Raw genomic sequence first — 23,478 nt, forward strand, 5'->3', positions numbered from 1 at the left:
GTCAGACTTTTATTACTGTAATACAAATTTGTGGTCTAGCACATGCCTTTTCATTTAAAAAGAAGCCAACATCTGAATAAACAAAATCACTGCACTCCAAGAAGATGCCAGAAAGCCCTGTAGGCTCTTTTTCATGGATTTAGCATAGGCTCCAGGAGTTTCCTGGTATATAACATAGAGACCACAACTGAGCTTTGAACAAGTGCAACCAGGCAATCTGCCCCCCAGTTGCAGCAGTGCCTTGGCTATCTAGATTCATTTTGCAATGACTAAAAATTAAGTTATTCAACACATCCCATGGGAAATACGAAAGACAGAGGGGCTCACTGAGTTTGCTTACTGAGTGTGCAGAGCTGGGGGGTGGCTGGATTTTTTTGTGAGCGTATTGCTGATCCCAAAGTTCTATGTTAAAGTCAGCTTGCATTTGGGCAAAAGATGAGGGGAAGAAAAGCCTTGTGTTTTGTGTCCTGCAGGTGATTAAGGCCGTGGAGGAAGGCTATCGCCTGCCAAGTCCCATGGACTGCCCCGCTGCTCTCTACCAGCTGATGCTCGACTGCTGGCAGAAGGACCGCAACAGCCGGCCCAAGTTTGACGAAATCGTCAGCATCTTGGACAAGCTCATCCGGAACCCCAGCAGCCTCAAGACCTTGGTTAATGCATCAAGCAGGTACACACTCAGCCCAGAACCATTTCTCAGAGCAAGCTCCTTGTCTGCACACCCACCCCTAGGGCTGGATTCCCTCTGATTATTTAGCCTGAGTGTATGCTCTTGGGGGAATGTTCCTGCAGCTTTGTTATGTCCAGGGGAGTTGACTCGTATCAACTTTTTCTATTGCAGCCAAATGAGCAATTCACTCACCCCAAATGCAGTGCTGCTACCACAAAGAAAATTACAGTGGTCTGTCTTTCAGGAACAGGAGTTTCAGCAGTACTTTGTCTGTGACAAAACTATCTGTGCTCTACTGCAAGGTTAGAGAAGGCAAGGCTCGAGTGCACGAGCTAGATAGTAAATACTGCTCCAATTATCTGCCTGTTGACTTTATCTTGGTAATACAAATGAAAAGCGCCTCTTGGGGAAACTCTTAGGATGTGCAAAGCTTATGGATGTCCAGGTACATCCTTCCACAACTATTCCCAGGCATGCTAGCCACCAGTACAAGTCGTGAGAGTTGTGGTAATTGGAAGAGCAGGTCTCTGGTTACCAAAGTACTGTACACAAACCCTTTGCTAAAGCCACATGAAGTGAATAGAACAGCCAGTTTGTATTTAAACATGAATCTGAATAGCTACACAGCTACAAATAAGATAAACACAATCAAGAAATAAAGCTGCACTTGGGAAGAAAGAGCTAAGTAGTCTTGGAGAGGCTTTTTGTATTTTCACTGTGAGCACACATTTACTTCTGAGCCATCAGTGTTGCTAATCACACAGTCCCTTTCAAGGTCATAAAGAAATTATATATAAATATATATATATATATATATATAAATATATATATATGTATATTATTGCTGTTTCACTGATGGCAGTGGAGTTCCCCAGATTAACCATGGAAAAGGCCCTTCAGGAAAGTTTCTCCTCAGAGGAGGGATAAAAAAAGATGTGTTTTCTTTAAACAGGAATGAGGGGGATAAGGTTAGGTTAGACTGGTGGTATGGGCCAAAAGAGATGTACTGCTGTGAGCTTGTAGTCATTTGTCCTCACCCCTTCCAAGTGAGCCTTGCACAGCTGCATGTGGCACATCTCCCCTGCTGCAGCGGGGCATCCCTCTGGTGGCATGGCCCTGTGCATGGCATTTCATGCACTGAAAGAGAAAAACCTGAAATTTCTGTTAATTTTTAAATACAAGCTACATCTGGTTCCTCAGGCTATTTTACATGTGCCATTTGCCATCTGAAGAAGAAATTATTCTTATTAGCAATTAGATGTAATGTCAGTGCCAGCAAACCTGCAGGAAAAGGTTTATGACAGCATAAAATATGTGAGGTTTCTCTTTTTTCAACTCAGAACAGTTATTTTCCAGGCCTGTTACATGGTGTTTCCTGCACTCTTTTATACCAAACTGTTATTCCAGATGAGGAAAATAGGCAGGAAACCATTTCCTTGAGCTGCTAAGCGCTTTGCTGATGTTTTATTCCATGAATGGGTCCATGCAATTCCAAACCTCTCCTTTTCAGAGCTGCTGTGGATATTTTTGATATGGATGAAGCACCTGAACAGTCAGGCTTTGGGGCTGTGCTTCTATTCTCATAGATTGCTGTGCCCAGACCATAGTAATTCCAAATGAATCATAATTTCAATATAGAGCAGCTGTAAAGGATTTTTTTATATATGTAATGTGTTCTTTATGGAAATTCTCATTAATGCAAATAAGGGAGGAAGTCACTCTCTACATTACAGCGTGTGCTATGATATCACTAGGTACCTCCTGACATTAGTGATGAAAATCCACTTCTCATTATGATTACTTAGGAGTTTTGAATTTCTCATGTGTATAAAATGTTATGGGAAGCCATTATGTTCTTGGTACTGCAAGTATTCACATTTTATTAGACCCTTCAGCATTGCTATTAAATAAACAAATAATACTAATGTGCTCATAAAATATATGAAGATTCCTGAAGTGCTATAATAATATAATATCCCAGCTCTCCTTCCAGTTGAAAATCTTTTAAGTGTAATAGCCACCATCAGAGGCTGACCTGGAAAATGTTTTCTTTACCTGTGGGTAAAAATCTTTGCTCAGGGCTTGTGTTAGCTGTGTGTCCCCTTTTACAAAGCAGGGAACAGATCTGGTTTCTTTCCTGGCTGACCTTGGACAAGGCCTCTCTGCTCTCTGCACATCATTAGTGGGGTGGTGGACCCTGCTTGTGCCAGGTACTGTGTCAGTGCTCCAGCTGTGGTGAAGGGTTATTATTTGCCTGAATTGCTTCTTCCGTGCGTGGCATCGCTGAGCAGGGAGCAGTTGCCTGGCAGGCTCTGAGGGAGGGTGTGGGAGCAGGAGTGTGCCTTGTTTGCAGGCTGGAGCGTGGCTGGAGCGTTGCTGCTCTCTGCAGGCTCCTTGGATGCTGTCTCCATCCAAGCCCCTCTCCCAGGGACTCTGCAGGAGCAGCCCCTGGACTGTGTAATGCTCCCTGCACTGGGAACAGCTGCCTGCCATCGATGCTGCTGCTGGGAAATGTAATTTGGGTTTCAGCTTCCAGGCTCTGCGCTGCCTTAAGTTAATTATGAGCTTTAAAGGTGGAGGAAGAGAGCAAAGCAGGAGTCATCAAAGCGAAGACTTTGAATCAGGAGTGACTGGGGGAGCCTACTTGTGGCCAGGAGGTAACTGGGGTGGATGCCACTCCTTTCCTCCTCTTTCTGCTTGTGGTGAGGACTGGAAATGGCAGGAGCTAACTCAAGAATGGGTGAGGTTGCAGGCGAAGTGCTGTGTTTGATACATTGCATATCAAGCCTGCTAGGAGGATTTAGGATGCAGCAATCATTGAAAATGGAGAAAGAGAATCATCTTCACCATAAAAAATGCAAGCAACTTGAGTCAAGTCGTGTATCTCTCAATACTGATTTTGTTTGCTTCTTTGTTTTTGCTTACCTTTAGAGTGTCAAACCTGTTGGTGGAGCACAGTCCAGTCGGGAGTGGTGCCTACAGGTCGGTGGGTGAGTGGCTGGAAGCCATCAAAATGGGCCGGTACACAGAGATCTTCATGGAGAATGGATACAGCTCAATGGATGCAGTGGCTCAGGTGACCCTAGAGTGAGTAGTGTCCAGATCATTTTCACCTCATTTCTTGGAATTGCAACGGGAGGAGGGAGGAGAAAGACAAATCATCCAAGAATATGTAAGGATGAGGCTGCAGAAAGGGAAAGCATTATCCTGTGTTTGCAGTCAGCAGTTTCCTTTACAGCATCTCTATTGATAACAAGTGCAGGCAAGACTAAAATTTACAATTACTACACTGGCAGCCAGTATTTTGTCTCCTTTACTCACAGAAATTAATGCATGAGTTTCTGTAATTGCCAGGCCATCCTCTTGACACACTAGCAGTTGATTATTTGGGATTACCAACAAAATAAACCCTCTACCCTACCAGTAAATGCATAGATCCCTGCTGACACAGCCTGGCTTCACAGCAGATGAGCTGGATTCACGGCTGATCTGGATATAAGCAAGTGAACAGTGAAGCCCAGTAAGGTGTGGAAATGGTACTCAGCATAAACAGAAATAGGTAAGAGCTGATGCCAGTGCAAAAGCATCAGGAACCCACAGCTCTAGAGGACAGGCTTCCTGAACGAGACCCTTTCTTCTGAATGTGCCCGTGGCTTTTGCACGTGAGTGTGACTGCAGCTGAGGCAACAGCCTTCAAATGACTTGGTAAATGCCTCAGGGCTGCTAATTTGCCATGCTGCACCTTTAATTGCCTGCCTTGCTTGTGAAATTGTGTCAGTACTTTCCTACTGCTGCCTGTGCTGTCTCAAACTCCCCTCCAAGCCTGCCTTTCTAGCTGGGATAATTCGAGTTTAGCTTACTGCAGGCATTAAGGCAGAGTGGGAAGAATTGCACTCTGCTGCTTTGGAGAAGGTTGTGTCTCCTCTGACCACATGCAGATTGCCACTGCACATGCAGAATTGCTTCTGAGGATTAAGAATAAAGCAAGAAAAATTCCCCTACTCCACAGAACTGCAGCATTTCCTCCTGTCTGCCACAGTGCTTGCTGTGGAGCTCGCTGCACAGCACAGGAGTGTGGGGCAGGTCAGTGACATCCCCATGGAGTTCAGTTTTCCATTACACACACAGAGGGAGTGCAGGAGCCTCTCTGCTCTCACTCTGATGTTATTTGCTCCACTCATACCATCAGTATTTGCCCCTTACACCTGGACTCATCCAGTCTTTTCTCAGCCATTCACATGAAAACCCTGAGCTAGGGATGAAGTCCTCTCCAGCAGCTGTCTGGGGAATCAGGGTGCATGGATTCTTACCTGGATCCTCTTTTCAGCTCCTGAGACCTTTACGTGTTGTTTCCCAGCCTTGTCCTGCAATAATGTGTCACTTTACTTGGGCTTCTGAGGACTCCACAGTTTAGACTGATAACCTACAAACATGGGCCAAGGAAGAGGGCATCCATCCCCAGGCTGGTCAGAGCCCACATGGCAGAAATAGCTAGCCAGAGGCTGAGTGGGGAAAAGGGGGATAGGATGAAGCAGTAATTTATGGAAAAGAAAAACATTGGAGCATTCCTCTCCACAGTACCACCCCAATCTGATAACCAGAGCAACTTCTGGTAGAAAATGCAGGTTGTCTAAAATCCATCACAGATTTATTGCTGTTTGGCTTAATAGTCATGTCAAAGAAGAAAATTAGGCTTCTACCATGTTCCTCTTCAGAATTTTCTGTGGTTTGAAGAGCTCTACATGAAATGCTCAGAAGTAAAATGCTTTTGTTTGGGTCACAGAAAATGTTGACTTCAAACCCAAATTAGTGGGTATTTTCAACAGCAAATTAGAAGTTTACTTACTTGTGTAACTTTAAGAGGGATCTTACTATCCCTCCTACATTCTCTTAGCATGCCATGCTGCTGACAAACATATTCCTAACCTTCAAATTCCCAATGTGCAACATTTCAGATTATGAAGTCAGATCCTTAATTTGACTTTAAAATTTAACTATTTTTCTATGTTTACTTTTTAGTATTCTGGAAATTTTAAAAATGTCCCCCAAAATCTTTTCAGGTGATGCAAAAAGTGCTTTAAAATGGTTTTTCTGATTGGCAATGAACCAGGAAACCAATCACCTGCACAGTTCTAGCCAGAAAGGCGAGTTGGTTTGAAAGGCTTTAAATAAGATTATAGCTGCCAGAGATGCTCTGACTCTCACCAGCTGCAAAGCTCCCTCACCATGTCCCAGGATGTCCTCTCTGGCACAAATGTCATCCCACTGGTCCCAGTGGAGACAACATGTCTGAGCTGCTCAGCTTCAGCTTTTTTCTGGGCTTTTAGAACAGCAGAGCACTGCAAAGGAGCTGATGCCCCTGGGGGAGATTTTGGGTTTGTTGGGTTTTTTTAAAACTGGAAGGAGGCATTTCATGGATCCATCTTCCATCTCAGTTGAAGCTGATAAAAGGTTGAAACCTATTCCAGGTAGCTGTCCATGTCAGCAAATAAATTCCCCCTGCTCACCCCAGCTGCCTGTGGACAGCGATTCTTGCAGAGATGCCTGCTTGGGTCTTCTCTGTCAGCCCTTTGCATTGCAGAGGTGGCTTGGCAAAAAGGCTTGACCCCACTCAGGTCTATTTTTGGAAAACCTGTGGAAGATTAATCAAAAGGCCAAGTACCCATCCAAATCAAAACTTCTCTCATCCCTCTCAGAAACAGTATAAAAAGAAAAAAACAGCAGATTCTCAGCTGTTGAATAAAGAGAAACCATCATAGCAGCTTGAGAGGAAAAGTGTCTTGTAATGAAGTCCTGAATTCAGTCTGATGTAAACTGGCAGCCTGCCCTTAAAAAATAAAGTAAGGGAGAAAAATGGCTCCTGTGGGCTCAGCTGAGACTCTCATGGGTTCTCCAGAAAATAAACACCAGAACAAGCAAAGTTCTTTAAAGGTTGATATACTGAGAGGGGTTGGTTTTCTGGAGGTTTTAATTTTTTGCTCCCTGTAAAAGGGAGCAACAAAACATTTTGTACTCTACGAAGGAGAATTCAGGTTAAATGTTCCTTGTCATTTTTAATAGAGGCAACTGTTCTGTATATTCCAGAGCTGGGACTTGGGGGGATCAGGTGAAAAGATGATCTGAACATCTGAAAGTAGCTTGCATTCTCAAAATGACATCAGTAAATCAGTCTTTACAACTTCAGAGGTTGCCTTCAAATACCATCCAAAATGATCTTTGCCAAATACAAACCATGCAGGAGAGAGATGTAGAAATTAGGTGGTTAACTGCTGCCAGAAGAAGCAGGACAAAACATATGACAAATGTAAAGAATTTCTAAAATCTACTGAAAAAAACCTACTAGTGCTGTAGGAGGAGTTGGCCATGACACTGACAGGACTGGAAATTGTGGGTGCCCAGCTTGTGGCTTCTTTACAGGACCCGGTTGAGATAGTTGATGTTCAGCTTTTTTAAAAAAAAAAAAACCTCCCTCCCCTGGCATGAAAAGCAAAATCCTGATTACTATTCTGATTCTTTTAAACTGATGGCTTGATGCATTTATTCCAGAAAAGAGTAGTATTTGTGACAAATTTCTGAAAGCAAAAGATTAAAAATCTAAGATGGATGGATATCACCCCAAGTCCTAAGCTCTGCCTGCTTAAGCAAAGACCTGAAAATGTATGTGTTCAAACAAAGAGTGATCTCTACATTTAGCTCTAATTCTTGCAAAGGGATGAATCACCTTGTGAAAAGTGGAGCCTCACCCTCCACCCTCTCTTTCCAACTGGATATCAGACTTGAAGGGAACCTTTCCAGTGGACCAGACCTGCTCTTTAAACTTGTGGACCACCTAGTGACTTTGAGTGTGTCTGGAGCTCTTTCAATCCACTGCAAGAATAACTTTACCAGGACAATACTCAACAATAGATAGATCCATGACACGAGTTTCAGTCTGACCCTTGACTGGACCAATTACTAACCATGTGGACTACATATTTTCACCTTTTGAAAGATCTGTACTCACTGAATCTCAGGACACCCTGTTGTTTGTTATTAGATGAAGAGCTCTGAATATTTGTAATAATATGTGTTGTGTTGCTTTGCATTGTATATATTTTTCTTCTAAAATAAAATAAATTATTTATGAAAAGTTATACTTGATGAAGAACATTTAAGAGTTCACCTGCTCTAGATGCTTATTCTTAACATAAAATCTCAGTCCTGGGATTTTGATGCTGTGTCTGCTTCCTAACAAATTCTCATCTTGTAAACAAGTAAAATGGGAATTATGAGTAAGAGCAGATGAACTCTTAAAACAAATTTTTTTAAGTCCTCATTTCATGCAAATGTCCCTAGCAAGCGGATTCCTCTCTCTTTAGCATCGTCTGAAGGTCTTTGAGGTTCTTCTTGTTTCCCCTCATTCTGACAACTAACTAACTCCATGAGTAGTCCCAGTCTGCATGGGCAGCTGTAGTTACACCACGTGCAGAAGAGTGGTGAGATCTGCCCTGGATGGGAGAGGAAATGCAAAATTCCTGTGGTAGGCTGGCGGCTGCTGACCTCGGAGATCTTTCAGGACTGTGGCCCTTTTGCTTGCATGACTAAACTGGCTGGTGAGGGGGTTGTATTTTGTGTGGCAATCCAGTCCTAGTCTACACTGTGTTTGGCAAACTGGTCCATGGTGTATAAGTAGTTCTATTTGTAAATAAAATGTTTTAAATCTATTTCTTACAACATGGAGACTGTGAATTCAACCCTTGCAAATGGAGGCTATTGCAGAGAAGGGGATTGTCACTGGCATGTTGCAGCTGGGCTTCCATGCAAGGCAGTGGTAAGAGAGCAGCATGCATGCAGCTGTGCACAGGCTGCTTGGGATGAGCTGACACCAATTTTCCCCTTTATTTTCTCGGCTTTTTGGTCAACTTAGGTAAGCCTTTTAATACCTTGTTGGCAAGTTATTCAAATTCCTGCCTGCTTTAATTTCCAGTCCTACATGAATGAAAGAAGTGAAAAGATAAACTTGCTCTCTAAAACAAGAATAAGAGTTGTCTCATGGCTGGGGAGGCCAAGTATTTTGAAGCTGGAGAGCACCCAGCACATGGGTGCACAGGTCTCCACTGCAGAGGCACACTCAGAACCCAACACCAGGGGTCAGGTCACTTCCACACCAAGGAGCAGCCTGGACCCTGTGCCCACAGGTCTCAGTTGTGCCTTTTCCTGCAGGGAATGCTCATTAATATTGTAAAGCCCCAGTGGGTGTCTGCACACATCTCCTGTGCAGAGCTGAGCCCAGTGAAATTTCCATTTGGCTGCAGTAACAGGAGCCAAGGAGCTCTGGACTGGAGCTTAAAGGCAGTTGTTCTTGCAGTCCTTCAGCACAGAAGCTGTTGGGGATTTTTTGTCCCCAAACCAGCTGGTTTGTGCACCCAGTTCTGTTCAAATTTGTCTTCTGCCTTACACCACTTTAGGTGCTTCAGCACTGGATGCATGGGAGAATGCAACGTGCTGTAAATCATGCTTGAAACATCAAAATTAAAGCTCCTGCATTCTCTAGGCAGTTTTTAGAAAGTTGTCTTTGATATGTGCAAGGTGGCTTTTGAATAAAGCTGCTAATTTTTATCCTTGGCAAGCATCTGGTTCAGGAGCTGTGTCTTCTGGTTCATCTTTGCTGAGGTGCAAGACCTCACAAAAGTGTTTTTCCCCTCTCTGAGGAGTCCCCCATGCTTTTGGCTGGTGGCTTCACATTTGAGAGGATTTGATATTCAAAAAAAAAAAAAAAAAAGACTGAATCCCTGATGAGCAGTTAATGTATTGAAACCAGAAACTCTTTTTTCTTCTTTCTCTTTTGTAAATCAATGAGACACTCCTCAAGGATATTGAGTTAAGGGGATTCAATATGGGGAGAAAAAAAGGCTGTGTAGCGAACTGGGTGGGGGGTTTATTGGACTGGTGGGGCTGTGTGTGAAAGGCCAAGACATGCATGCTTTTCTCTGAGTTTGAGGCTGTTTTTTTCCAGCATAACATGCGAGAGTGTCAGAAATTATACATCTGTGAAATACGTGGTACTGGATTTTCAAAAGAGCTCAGCTTGCACTTTAGATACCTGGAAAAAAAAAAAAAAAGCTGATTTTTCAAAAAGTGCCAGCAGAGCAGGACTCAGCAGGGGGAAGATGGATGTTGTCTCTTTTAAAAATCAGGTCCTATACTGTGTTGGTTTCAAGGGTTGGTTTGTTTTTTGGTTTCTTTTTTTTTTTTTTTTTTGATCTCTGGTGTGAACTTCCAACTGTGCTGTGTACATAAAATAAATTGCATGTAACAATAGCATTACTTCATTTTCCTTCATTATTAAGATGGCTTGCTGAACTAGTTTCACAATTCAGTGGAGGCAGAAATGAAAGCATGTCCCCCTGAGAAGGTAGACACCTTTTGCAGGTGCTGCAGCCTTTTCTCTGCCAGGTAAGGAGCACTGCTGATGTGTCTCATTGACCTCCTTTGCTCTGTGCCCCTTACGTTATGATTTCCCTTTGCATCATCAAGAAGCATTGCTGAAAAAGGGTACAATAATGAAATTATGTGTTTAGCCTGAAGCAAAAAACTTGGTATTTTCCAAATCAAAAGGCAGAAAACATGACAGTCCTTGGAGAAGTACAGATGTAGCTTTTGGCTCCAACTAGTTTATGTGCTAATGTATTAGCCTTCACTCAAGACTGCTTTGTATTCAAAGCAGCGTTCATCTGTGTAATTTGTGAACATGGAAGATTGGTTGTTACTTGCACAGGAGTTTCTGTCCAGAATGTGAAGCTGCTGAGAGAGGCACACTTCCGTGGGTAGCTCGTGTGAAAATGTTTTGGTGCTCCTTGCACCCTGTGCTCTCCTGCAGCACAGTTCACAGCCCTGCAGTGAACTGTAGGCCAGGTTTGCAGTTGTGTCTCAGGTGATGGTTGGGCTCCCAGGTGTTGCTGGGAATTTCCAGCCTTTGCATGAGTGCAGCAGTGTGGTTTTAAAAAGCAGCTGCGTGATCAAGGCCACATCTCTGTGGCTTTTGGTGCAGAACTTTCTCCTAAAGAGTTGCACACAGGGTGTCGGCAGCTAGGGGATTCACAAGTGTCTCGACAGGACCATAATGCACAACTTAGAAACATCTTTAATTCACTCCAGTGTGGAGGTAGAAAGTGAGGGACTGATACTTTTCTATCAGTGGAAGTCTTCAGTCAAAACACCACATCTCTTATGGTCAACCTGCTTCTCTAACAGCTTCTGTGTCTTGGGCTGGAAACATGTATGCAACTGTCTTGATGCTTCTGCTGAGCTTTTATTCCTACAATTTCTTTGTTAACGCTTTTCTACCGAGTAAGAAATTTCTGCAATTACACTCTGCCATAGCTGATGGCTTTACCTGGCTTAGAGGTGTCATTGATAACCCAAGGTCCTGCTGTGCTATCTCCAGGAGATGATTTGTCCCACTCCTGTCTTTGGATGGGATAAACTGTATAACCTGGAGGTGCCTCTTAATGCCATTCATGTGAATCACATGAAAGTGATTACCTTCATCTATTCACCTGAATTTTGGAGGGTGGAGTTGATGACAAACAATCTTTCCTCCTGATCCTGCATTTTACATTAACTGCCTTATTTTACAGCTTTCCTGTAGTGGTAGCCCAGTAGGCAGAATCAACACAAATGCCCTTGGCATCTAGAGTTCACGTCTCCAAAGCAAAACCAAATGTGGGTTTATGGGAAGATTTGCAAAGACCCAAAGGGAGCTGCTTTGCTAATTCTTGTTGACTTTAAGGAGTCATCAGGATGGTGGCCGCGCTCGAGGCTTTTGCCATTTGTGTTTCTTTGGCTTTCCCTCATCTGAAGAGGAAGAAAGCACGGATTGACCTCACTCCTCACTGCTCATATCCAAGATCAAATACCAGCCTCTCCCATGAGAAGAGGAAACAGCAACATGGGCTTTCTTACCTGGCTTTCCTCTTGGAAATAGGACTTTTCACGCCTAGCAGAATCCTTGGCTAAAGATGATACTGGCTCGTTGGTGTCTGGCCTTTCTCCTTGGCCAGCGATGTGATCTCATTCAAATCACATCACCTCTCTGAGGTGCTGTCAGCCATAAAAAAAAAAAAAAAAAAAAATTACAAATGGGGAAAATGAAACCTGCCAACTAAACTTGGCTCTGGGAGCTGCCAGTGATAACATGATAACAGGTAGGCACTGGCAGCAGCAGCAGCAGCGCGTGCGGCGCGTGGTGTGCGCGGCGACGTGTGCCTAAGAGGTCCATGGAACCAACGTCTGCTTTCTCCCACAGGGATTTGAGGCGTCTGGGAGTGACACTTGTTGGTCACCAGAAGAAGATAATGAACAGCCTTCAGGAGATGAAGGTCCAGTTGGTGAATGGGATGGTGCCGTTGTAACACGGTTTTTAAAGTTGCTTCCTCAAGTGGGTCGGTCCTGCACTTTGTACTCTAGCCCTGAGATTTATTTTGACTAAAAAAACCAAGAAAAGATAAAAAGGGAAATTCAGTGGTTTCTATTACTGAAGGACATTGGCCTCTGCTGCAGCATTTCTAAAGCAGTGTTTGACTAAAGTTTTGCTTTTCTTCCTATTTGTGTCCTCATTTTCATGAAGTCAATGTAAGATGCATGGAACGTGGAAATGAATCTGCTGTACATGAGGTTAACCAGTCTCTTGAGCTTCAGCGGTGATGACAAGCCTTCCACCACGTGTTGTCTGTACATGGGAGGTACATATATATATATATAGCACCTTTATATACTGAATTACAGCAGCACATGGTAATGCTTCCAAGGACTGACTTGAATGGCAGATTTTTGTGGCCATTCATGGACTCCCAATAGCTGCAGTTTGCTGAAGTATAACTTCGAGTCTTACTTGTCTACAGAAGTGTATTGAAGAGCAATATGATTAGATTATTTCTCGATAGATATTTTGTTTTGTAAATTTAAAGAAAAGAAAAATAATGCTGTCACACAGCATTAAGTTATAGAGAAGACTAGCATATAAACATGTCGCTTGCTCCGTGGCAAATACAATACAGGGTGTATATTTTGTTTTCCTCCTTCTGTGTTACCAAGTTCTTTTTATTTGCTCTTTGGGGAGGATGATACATGTTGAAAATGTATATACTGTACAGTTTGCTACTCATCAGGTACAAGACTGGGATTCTTTCCTTGGTTTGTTCCTTTTTTCCTCCCTCTTTTACTCAGTCTCCCTTTTGTGTTACCCCCATGCTTTGTATTTTTGCTGCAGTTTGGTTTGATCAACACATAAAGCCTTCAGGAGTTTTCATTATGTATATGAGGTAGAAGGAAGTTGCTTAAATAAAAGATGTTGCCCCCGCCCCCTTCCTTTACACCATGGGTTGAGGACATCCAGAAGAAGAGAAGTAAAACATCTGGTTCTTGATGGCCTCCAGCAACAACGTGGCATCGATTTTTCTGTGTCCTGGCCAAAGGTGGCATGGGATTGCCTCTGCACAGGTGCTTCAGCCCAGTAGCCATCACCCACTGCAGCCATCACCTCTGTTCCCGGAGCCCAGGAGAGAAAGCATGAGGTGGTTTTAGCTGGAAGGAGGGAATTTTGTTGTTCCTTTTCTGATGATGTTGGTCAAGGCCTGGGGCACAGTTTGGAAATGAGCCTGTGGCATCCAGTGTGGAGATTTTGTAGTATTTCCCCCACAGTGGTGGGAGTGGGATTATTTTTGGAACTGTACTGTCCCAAGCTGTCTCTCAGCATTCTAGGCTTGCTGTGGATCTGGCCACTCTGTGACAGAGCACAGAGGGGAGGGGAGAGCAGAGCAGCCCTACATGGTCACAGCGATGGCATCCTGAGGGCAAGGAGATGCCATTCACCTGGGGCTGGCACAGCTCAGATCAGGACTTGGCTGTAGCTGGGGCTCAAAGTAGCTGTTAAAGCCCATGGCTGGCACTTTCAGAGGGACCTGAGCGCAACCCAATCCCCTGGGAATCACACCAAGAAGTATTTTGGGGTTGTCCTCCTATTTTTATTGTAGATAGGATTAAACTGCACAGTTAATTTGGTATTCATAGGTTGGGCTTTTATTTTGTGAAGACTTTGATAAGGATTTTAAAACAGCTCAGTGGATTGATTGCAAGGGTTTGTTGTTTCTGTAAATGTATTGCTTCCTTAGAGTCTGGATAGCATCTTGTGGCATCCTTCCTTAGCAATAACATCAATATATAGAGTTGCTGTAGCTCCCTTCCTCCCCAGTGCTGCAGAGCCAAGCCCAAAGAGCTCAAAGAGCCAAAAGGAGGCCTGTGTCCTTCATGTCTCACAGAAACAGGTGTTGCAAGGCACCTGAAGCTGTTTCAAAGTATTTCTTTCATTTCCTCCAGCCTTTGGATGAGATTTGATACACAGAATGTTTTTTTTTAAAGAAGGGAAGCACCTAGGAGAAGAGGTTGAGTGTTTTTTTCCTTAGCAGCAGGGCTTCTTCGGGCAATATTTTCCTGTCCTGAAATGGCCCCTTCCGCCTCTGCAACTGCTGAGTTCCTCAGGAATCAGGAGAAATAGGAGGGAAAAGAGCCACAGCGAGGCCTAACAAATCTTGATAGTGTCATTTCTCATCCCATTGTTTCATTTTGGCAGCCACCAGACCACAAAAGAGGAAGAGGGTATCAAGACATAACAATTTCGGTGCGGAAAAGAGATTTGTTATATAATAAATAAGATTATTAGAGCTGTCAGCAGAAGAGTCTTGAGATTATTTGTGCCTCCCTGTCTACAACACTTGGGAAAATACATGTAGGAAGACAGAAACAGCTCATTTCACCAGGAGGAATCGTTCGTTTGCCTGCATCCATTGGTGGCACTGAAATGCTGTGTGCAAACATGTGGCATTTTCTGCCCATCTTCTCCACTCAATCCTGTCCTGTTGGCTCTGTGGGAGGAGTTGAACTTGGTCCTTTTATTTTCATGGACTCTTAAAAGCAAAATCCTCTTTTCATCACTTGTATTTCTGGAGTACCTACCAGATTCTGGAGTAACGTTCAAAATGACAAACCAATGGAAAACAAAACTGTTCTTAAGCCAGACTGCATTTGTAAATTGGGAACCTCTTCTTGCTTCCTCCAATAAATAAATAAATAACTTTTTCTATTTATTTCAAGAGCTGTTCTTGCTACAGATCTCTGTATAATGGACCTTGTCTCGGGGCTAAAAATAAAAGGTTGTTTTAATGTGTAGGGTCCAAAGGTTACAGCTTCTATGTCCATGAGCAAATCACAGAGATAATGGAGGTTTTCAGTTCCCATCCAAAAGCTGCAAGAACTTTGTCATGATTTTATGTATTGGGGTGCAGCAGAACGAGATGACAGCAACATTTGGCTGGTTATGTTCTTGGAAAGGGCTGTAGGTGGATTTCCTGCCCATGGTAAGTCCAAGCACTTTGCTTTCCCAGCTCACTACTGCTGCAGCTGAGCCAACGGATTCAATTTTTTCCAGCATATTTCGCTGGAAATAATTGAGAGGGAGGTATTTCAAAGGATCCAAAAGGTGAACAGGCTTTTATTGATACAGTTTTTCATTTTGGGAGAAGAAATGGCTTGTGTAGACTGACGCCTTTTCATTGTGTAGCAACCACTTGGAAAAACTACTTCAACATTAAAAAGGAAGGCTGATATAAAAGGGAGAAAAATCAGTTTAAAATTTTATTTATTCCTCCTATATGTTAATAGTGAGAAGAATAAAAAATAAAGGTCAAATTTTTTGTCTATTCAGTGTTGAATATAATGTAGAAAGTCCCAGTGGGCAAGAAATTGTGACTCCTTGGACTGCTGTGGACTTGAAATTAGATGTTAAGGCAGGTGTAAAATACATCAGTAGCAGTTTTAAGATTAACACTTAGTTGCCAATCCTTTAATGTAATTCCTTAGTGCAGGTAGAGCAGGAGCTGGTGCATCCAGCGCTGCCAGAGCTGCAGTCTCTGTCTCAGCTCCTTGCATCAGTGTTTTAACTCATAGGAGGCTGTAGCATTGCTGTGTTTATTCCTCCCCTTTCCTCCTCTTTGGATGCCCTCTGTGAATTTTGTTTGTGTACATGGGGTTTTATTGTAGTGTAAGATGCAAAATTTTCTATTTTTTCATAAAAATAAAAACCTTTGGCTAACAGCAACATCCAGTTGTGGATAACAAGTACACTTGACCCCTTGACTTCCCACAAAGCATCAGGATTTCCCCCCATGGAAAGGAAATAAATTCTCTGTATTTTTCTCTCCTAAACACAGACTTGGTGCTGCTCTTGTGGTCCCTGAGGGAAAGAGAGGCCTTTGGGATGAGTGAGACATGTAGACCCACTGAATGCATCTGCCCTTGTTACAGGCTGTTCCCATTTTTCTCTGTTTTGGGGGGAAAACACACTTTTTTATGCTAGTTGTTAGGGCAAAGGGCCTGCCAAAGCCCCAGATCAGTCCCTCACCATATATCCCTCAGAAAAAACTGGGTTTTGTGATTTTTTTTTTTTTTTGTCCCAAGATGTGATTTTTCTCTGAGTTTTTCCTGGAGGGGTCCCAGCAAACCCATGACCAGCTGGAGCACCCACCACCACATCCCCTGCTCCATGGATTTGGGGCCATCCACATGCTGCAGAGGGGCACAGGCCAGCCCTAAAGAGAGGTGAGAAAAGCCACAGGTGGGAAAGGCCAAGGGGGAAAGACTGACCTGGGAAAGGTCTTAATGGAGGTGGTGATGGGCAGCCACCATCTTCTTGTCCACTGCTAGAGGACAAAGGGAAGAGGGGCAGATAAAGATACTGTGTCTCCTGACATGACAGGAAGCTGTGGCAGATGATGGGTAGTGGCCAGGAAAGGCATGACAGGCTGGGACAGCAGGGGAATGCTGCCTTATATATTAAAGGGAGCACAAGGTCAGTTGGGTTAGCAAATTGAGGTTGTCGGCAGCTTGGATAAAATCCCTCTGGATTGACGGGCCAGTCCCCACTCTGTGTTCTCTTGTTCAGCTTGAGCTTGTCTGCTGCTGGACCACAATGGAGGCAGAAGCTGTAAGGAATCAGAGGACAGAGGGAAGAACTGTTAATTTGCCCATGCAGACAGCATCCTTGGTAGCTTCATGGAGGCAGAGAGCCTGCTAAGGGGAAAATTCAAACATGGGGAAACTTTCATTAAAAATCAGAGTTGGCTGCAAACTCCTTCCACAATGTTCCATCTTGAGTGAGAACTGAGGAATTAGGCAATTTCCATGAGTATTTGTGCTCAGATTGGCTTGGGACCAGGTCTTCAACAAATTTCAGATCAGCATTTGCCTATGGTTTTCCTCTGCTGGGCTCAGACCGAGAAAAAGCACTTGCACTTCATGGCCACCAGCTAGTAAATTTACCTGCACAGAAAGGTAAGGTGCTTCACCTTCAGAGTGGGTCCTTAGGCACATGCCAGGCTTGTTTTTGGGTGGTTCTTGTGCACAGCCTCTGTTCTGGTCCCTGAATCAATGCACAGCTGCATCTCGAGTCGCAAGCACCAGCTCTTGTGAATGCTTAACAAGCTGTGCTCAGGGTAATATTCTCTGCATCATTCTTGTTTGCAGTAAAGCTGAAACAAACTGCAAGGCAAGATGATGGCTGTGCTGGAGACATTGCAGGGCAGCTAAACAGTAACTTGGACCTATTTTCCTATCCAGTAATATAAAAATGGGGCTGAGGGGGCTCTGAACCTCTCCCCTCCTGTGCCAGCCTGGAAGGGTTCAAGGCTGCAATGCCAGAATCCCCAGAGGATGCTGTGGCCCCAGGGCAGGAGCAGCGGGGAGGCTGCTCCCCATCACCCCATGAAGCCGAGCTGCCATGCAGAAAGCAATGCAAGATTTATGAAGCTGTGAGGAGAAAGAGCGAGGGACTCTTCATGTATTTTTCATGGGCTGAGCTGCATAAACAGCATGCAATGCATAAACTGTGACTGGATACTTCCACAAAAAAAAAGAAAAAAAAAGAAAAAAAAAAGGTGGGAACCAGCAAGCAGAAGAGATGAAAGAATGAGATAGCTTTATTCAAGTCAACAGGGCCTTCTCAAAGTCACCCTCAGGTGCATTAAGAAGCAGCTAAAACAGCACAACCTCATCCCAGAACAATTCATCTTTGCTGGTATGAGGAGGGACATGGACCTTGAGGACTGGAGAAGGGCACACATCATTCTGCTTGGTAAAATGTGTGGGTGGCAGGAGAGAAACCACCTTATCCACGATGCCTCAGATGTGGTGGGGGACTTATGGAGATGCTAGGACAAACTGTTGTACCAGCAGAGGGGTCAGTGTAGAAAGCGAATGGCACTGGGGCACAGAGAGACAGCTCAGAGTGAGGTAACACTGGAAAAAGAGGATGCCCCTGGAAGACTCAGTGCAGGGATGAGTGCTGAAAACGTGATGTTCCCTGTTGCAGTTCCCTCAGCAGGTGCATGTGTGCTTCCAAGTGTGCAGTTTTAATAATGCATCTGCTGACAGAGCTTAAATTTCATGTACACGAAGACAGGTATCAAAACAATCTCAGGCTGAGATTGGGTAGGAAAAGGGAGCCAGAGCAGCATTGTGGCCAGCAGAAAGCTTTGCCATTTTGCAGCCATGATAGCAGACCAGGGTGTGTTTGCAGTTACTGCATGCCATAGGATTTCCAGGGGACAAAAGCCTTGGAGAAACAGGTGTGAAGCGTGCAATGCCCACTGAACACACCCACTGTCTCTATAATATGACTGCCTGTGGGATCATCTGGTGTAATTCCTTTGGGAGCTGCTGGATGTTGGTGGCTGCAGGCCCCAACAATAAATGACCTTTGACAGCCCATTAACATATGGCTCATTATTTTCTTCCCATAAAGTCCTGTGAGCCAGCCATGGAGGTGACTTCTTACTCCTTCCTTTCCTCACCTCTAGCTGGGGTCAGCTCAGTTACTCATAGCATCTGCTGTAGTAATATCCAGCAAATTGAGTGTAAGAAAAGGAGATGCTTTCTTACACTGGTGTGCTGCTTTCATAACCCATTAACAGCTCTAACCAGGTTTTTTTTGACCCCAGAACTCTTCAAGCTCCCCCTTAAATGGCCAGCAGATGCATTTGTGCTGGTGAAGATGACTTATTTCTCTCAAAGCTTATTTTTTAACTACAAAACCAAAAGAAAAATCTTTCAAGCTGAAAAAAGAAAAAAGCAGAAAAACTGTGAGATAGGCTGCCTGCCGTTTTCTTGGTTTGCTCCCACTAAAGACCATATTTATTACAAGAAAATAGAAACCCTATGGATTTCTCTTCTGAGGTCTGTGTTTCAAGCTTGACATTTAAACATGAAACCACAGGCTCTAAAATTTAATCATTTGCTCCTCAAGAAATATGATGTGTGGAGCTGCTGAGAAAAAGGGCATGCAAGGTAAAAATATTTCATTGGGAGAAAAGGAAGAAGGCAGGGAAATTACATGTTCATTTAAAAGGAAAAAAAAAAGAAAGAAAAACAAGATAGGGAGCAGCCTCTCCCATCCAGTGGGCAAAATGCATCCTGTGGTCCCTTTCCATGAGATGTGTTGGAACATGGAATATATATAGAGATGCATGGATACCTGTGCACACATATGCAGAAGCACTGGGTAATCACCTCTTAATTAAGACAAGAATTAGGGCATGGCTAATAAATGGTAAATGGCAGCAAATAACCAAGGAGTGAGACTGGATTGGACAGAAGACAGTGTTTTCAGCCAGGCAGGGGGGGATAGATGAAGATGATCAAGGTGTGGCACTGGAAAGGATTTGGCCTTCATTAGTGTTCCTGTCCCAGGAGGAATTAATGGCCCAGCTGGGAGAGGAGGGAGGCAGTGCTAGGGTGGCTGCAGAAGGGATGGGTGTCCTCACTAGTGCTAAAGTCCCCCAAGTTCCATCCCACTGGGCAGTCACCAGCCATCAAAGCAGGGAAGGGCAGATTGAATGGGCTGGATAAAGTGGCTGGGAACATGCATTTGGCAAGAAATGAGCAGAAATTAGATGGAGGGGAGCCACAGGCATGGCTTTCATCCTGGCTTGGCCATTGCTTTTGGGCTTGAAAGGCACTCACAGGCCTAAAGGTCAATCCATGGTGCCCAGGTGGGGGAAAAAAAAAGTTTACTTGGCTTGGAAACAGTGGCCCTTTTGGAGGGTTTTAGTATTTTGGAGTGGAAAGCCAGGGTTTCACAGCCAGAGTTTGTGAGCAGCTGAGTACACACTGAGCCCTACACGAGGACTGCCTTGTTCAGCAGCTGCTAAAACCTGGGCTTGGGTGACTTTAGTTTTGAACATGCCCATGTGAGTCCTTCCCTTGGCCCAGCAAGGGGAAAGGGAAGCATCAGTGGTCTCTTCATCCCTTTGAAACTCAGAGTTTGGAGAACGGGGCTGTACAGCCAAAATCTTTTTGTAGCCACAACTCCACATATCCCAGAGAAAACAATCAAATAAAATTAACAAATAAAATAATTGTAAATATTCTGTGTAGAAAAAGGTTGTTGGCTCTGGCAGAGGCAAAGTTGGGCTGTCCCTTGGGAGGGGAGTGCTAGAGGTGCAGTGTCCCAAATCAACCCGAACAGTTGCTTCAGGGCACAGAAATCAGTCCTGCAAAAACCATCCCTCTCCCATCCCTGCCAGCTGTGCTTCATTGCCTCCCATTTTCTGCAGCAGCCAAAGAGACCCTGAATCCTTGGCCCCTGCATTTGCATCCCCTGCACCAGGGTCAAAGCCCTGGTGTACTGTCCATCCCTCCCTAGGACCCCGAATTTGTGTGATTGCTTCATCGGGAAAGGCAATTAGCATTCAAGTGCTGCTGTTAGCATAATCAGAAAGACAAAAGGCTGACAGCAATAGCTGCAAAGCCAGAGCCCTGGTCAGAAATTTAATGGAGAAATAAATTATGGCAAGAGAGAGCATTCAGATCCAGGCTGGGGCTGCAGTGGGTAGGAGGGCAGAAAAGAGCCCTGCCTCCCGCTAGTTTATCATCCACGCTCCAGGGATCCCCATGGCTGTAACTGATAAGCAGCTGATAAACAGCTCTGCTTCCTCGGGAGCAGAAACATTCCTGTAAGGAGTGGCTGAGACCCCCAGGTACCAGCCAGGGACGCTGTGAGCCCCCTTGGCACCGCACCCCAGCTCTTTAAGGCCAGACCTTCCCTTGAAAAGCTCAGCTTATTTCAAAGTGCCGCTGTTTAGGTCTTTGCGATAGAGGGGATTTAAGCGCCCCAGGGTTTCACAAGCTGGTCTGGGGACAGTCACATCCCAGTAACGCTGAAAAGGGGAGGGAAAAACCAAAACAGATAAAACCTGATCACTGGAAGCAGGCTTGGGTGCAAAAATAAGGCTTGAAAAAGCCAGATAAGTATCCCGGTGATCCCTGTAAATTTGGAAAGCCTGAGTAAGCTTGGGAAGAACATAGTTGTGGCTTTCTGTGCAGCCACGCTGGGCTCCCTATGGGCTAAAATAAAAAGACAAAAGCAAACAGACAAAAAAAAAAAAAAAAAAAAAAAAAAAAAAAAAAAAAAAAAAAAAAAAAAAGGCAAAAAAAGGGAAAAGGCAGCAAGGTGAAACGCCTCCATCAGTGATGGCATTGTATGGGCATCTGGTCCCCAAAGATGGCACTGTTATCTCAGTGTAAGCTCTTTTTTCAATATTATTCACCTATTCAATGGGAGGAGAGATCTTACTGTCTAAAGGAGAGATGAAAACAAAGGTCACTGTGCTCACTGCAGAAACATCCCACTGATGAAGCAGTGACTTTGTAGGAGCTGATAAATCAGGAGTTGAATGAAAGAATTAATTTTTTTGTTTCCTCAGCCCTGTGATTTGATTTGATTGGAATTACCTTCATTAGAATCTGACCCTCAGCAAAGCCCTTTTACATTCATCAGAAGGGCACAGGGCAGTGCAAATTTCCCATGTTTGAGAGGAGACAGCATGAAGGGAGGTTATAAAAAATATATGAGGATATTTATAAAAAATATATAAAATATATGTGTAATAAAAGCTGAAAAATGTAAAAGCCTTTATCAAAGCAAATTTAATGTTCTAGAAATATGATCCTGTCCTTCCCCCAGACAAGAGAAAGCTACAGAAACTCCAGATGGGCCACACTGAGGACTTGTATTTTTGTGTGTGTTTGTCTGAGGGATGCAGAAAGGGAACCAAACTTGTGCTAATAAGCAGCTACTCAATATGCCTTGATGAGTGAATATATTCAGAGTCTATAGAGAGTAAAGTGTGCTGCAGCGAGAATGGGAGATGATTCCCCTCGTATGAATTTGCCTAAGTACAGAATAAACATCTATTTTTTTCTGCTTTCCCCCTTTTTCTAAAGCCCAGCTGTCTGTTAATGCATATAATGATGGTCCCTCCAGGGACCAAGCCTGAATTCCCATTCATATGCAAAAATCATAAGTGAGAAACTTTAGGTTTGGCCCAAACAACAGTGTGTGCACTTCTCCCAGTGAAGGAAATTCCAGCTTGCCATATTTTTCCTGTTCAGTGCATGCCAGATGTCTAAAAAAAAAAGGGGGGGGGTGTGGTTATTGCCAGAGCTGGCAGCAAGGAAAGGATGCTTTTGGCACATCCCTAACACACCACCTCCACACGGGAGGGAGCATGGAGCAAGGGAAAGCCAGGGGGAAACTGCCTTGCTCATGTGGCCACCCTTGTGCTGGACACCAGGCCCGTCCTGAGGGGGCTGTGCTGGCCCTGTGAAAGGCAATGGCTGTGTCACAACAGGATGCATTTAGGGAGAGAGGGGCGGGAAACAAAGGTCTGAATATGACAGAAAAGGGGCTGAGGCAATGGGGGAAAACAGGTATTTGTGCAAAACCAGCTCCTCTTCTTCAAGTGGGCTGCTCAGTGCTTGCACGCCAGTCAGCGCTGCCTCCCTGAAGCCCTGCCTTAAGCTGCCCTCCAAGAGCCTGCCAAATGTTCATGTTATGGAAAGCAGAGGCTTAGAAAGCTGCTTTCAGGCTTCACCAAATCATTTTGCTCTTTAAGGAGGCCTCTGGCACGGCAAGAGAGACCACCCTGAGCAGAAAGAGCAAAGCAATGCTTTGCAGTGAAGTTTTGCTGCAGGCAAAGCATTAGAGCAAGTGCTGAGGCTCATCCCTGGGCGATGGGGATGGGGAATGATCTCATTTTGGGGAGAAATAGCTGGATTGTTACTGGAAAACCAAAACCTCAGAATATTCCTCCTTGGAAATATTCTTCCTTGGGAGGAATATTCCTTGAGAGGCTCAGGCATCACTGTGGGATTGTTCTGGAGGGATGTATGGGTCATGTGTGACAGGCAAGTCATTTTTCATGCTGGATGCCTACCCTGGGATCATGTGCTTTGGACAGAGGAAGTGATTTACGAAGAAGATAGTCAAATCCATGGGTTTTTTCTCTTTACCCTGTAAAGAGAAAGGGTCAGGAGAATATTCCTTTCCCACTGTCCCAGGATGAGCTGCGGCTTCGCGGTGCTGAGGCAGCAGTGGTCTGTACAGGGCCTGGGGGTTTGGGGCTGGCAGGGGGGCTCTGCTGGGCCTCACAGCTGGGGCAGGTGCATTTCCAGCCATAAGGAGCCGCAACAGTCCTGGTGGAAGCATTCAGCTGTGGTAAGTGTAGACAGAAATCTATTATCCTTGTGAATGTAATGTCAATATTTACAGAGGGAGGTCAAAGAAGAGAGCTCTGCTCAGGAAATGTCAGCTCTGGAGAAGGAGGAGGCATTAGCAGCATTTGCATTTGTGCCAGAGCAATCCCTGCAAAACTGAGGAATGTTCAGGAGGAATATTTTTGCCTCCTATCTGCCATTAGAAGGCTCCTTTAGAGAGAGGCAAA

General features: G+C 44.4%; 1 protein-coding gene across 8 annotated transcripts in view; it reads left to right on the forward strand.

Annotated features, from left to right (window-relative positions):
- EPHA5 (EPH receptor A5) overlaps nucleotides 1–23,478 on the forward strand; it is a 226,803-nt gene that overhangs the window by 178,058 nt on the left and 25,267 nt on the right. For 5 of the 8 annotated variants that reach the window (XM_063156546.1, XM_063156548.1, XM_063156547.1 and 2 more), the window contains 3 exons: nucleotides 474–667; nucleotides 3,599–3,754; nucleotides 11,955–15,400. In XM_063156546.1, the coding sequence (XP_063012616.1) occupies nucleotides 474–667; nucleotides 3,599–3,754; nucleotides 11,955–12,060 (456 nt within the window). In that variant the 3' untranslated portion in view covers nucleotides 12,061–15,400. Of the gene's footprint in view, nucleotides 1–473; nucleotides 668–3,598; nucleotides 3,755–7,377; nucleotides 9,968–11,954; nucleotides 15,401–23,478 lie in introns of those variants that run through there. The other 3 variants (XM_063156542.1, XM_063156543.1, XM_063156544.1) reach the window with 2 other exon arrangements.

This window comes from Melospiza melodia, chromosome 5 (genome assembly GCF_035770615.1).
Source record: "Melospiza melodia melodia isolate bMelMel2 chromosome 5, bMelMel2.pri, whole genome shotgun sequence".
Lineage (NCBI taxonomy): Eukaryota > Metazoa > Chordata > Aves > Passeriformes > Passerellidae > Melospiza > Melospiza melodia.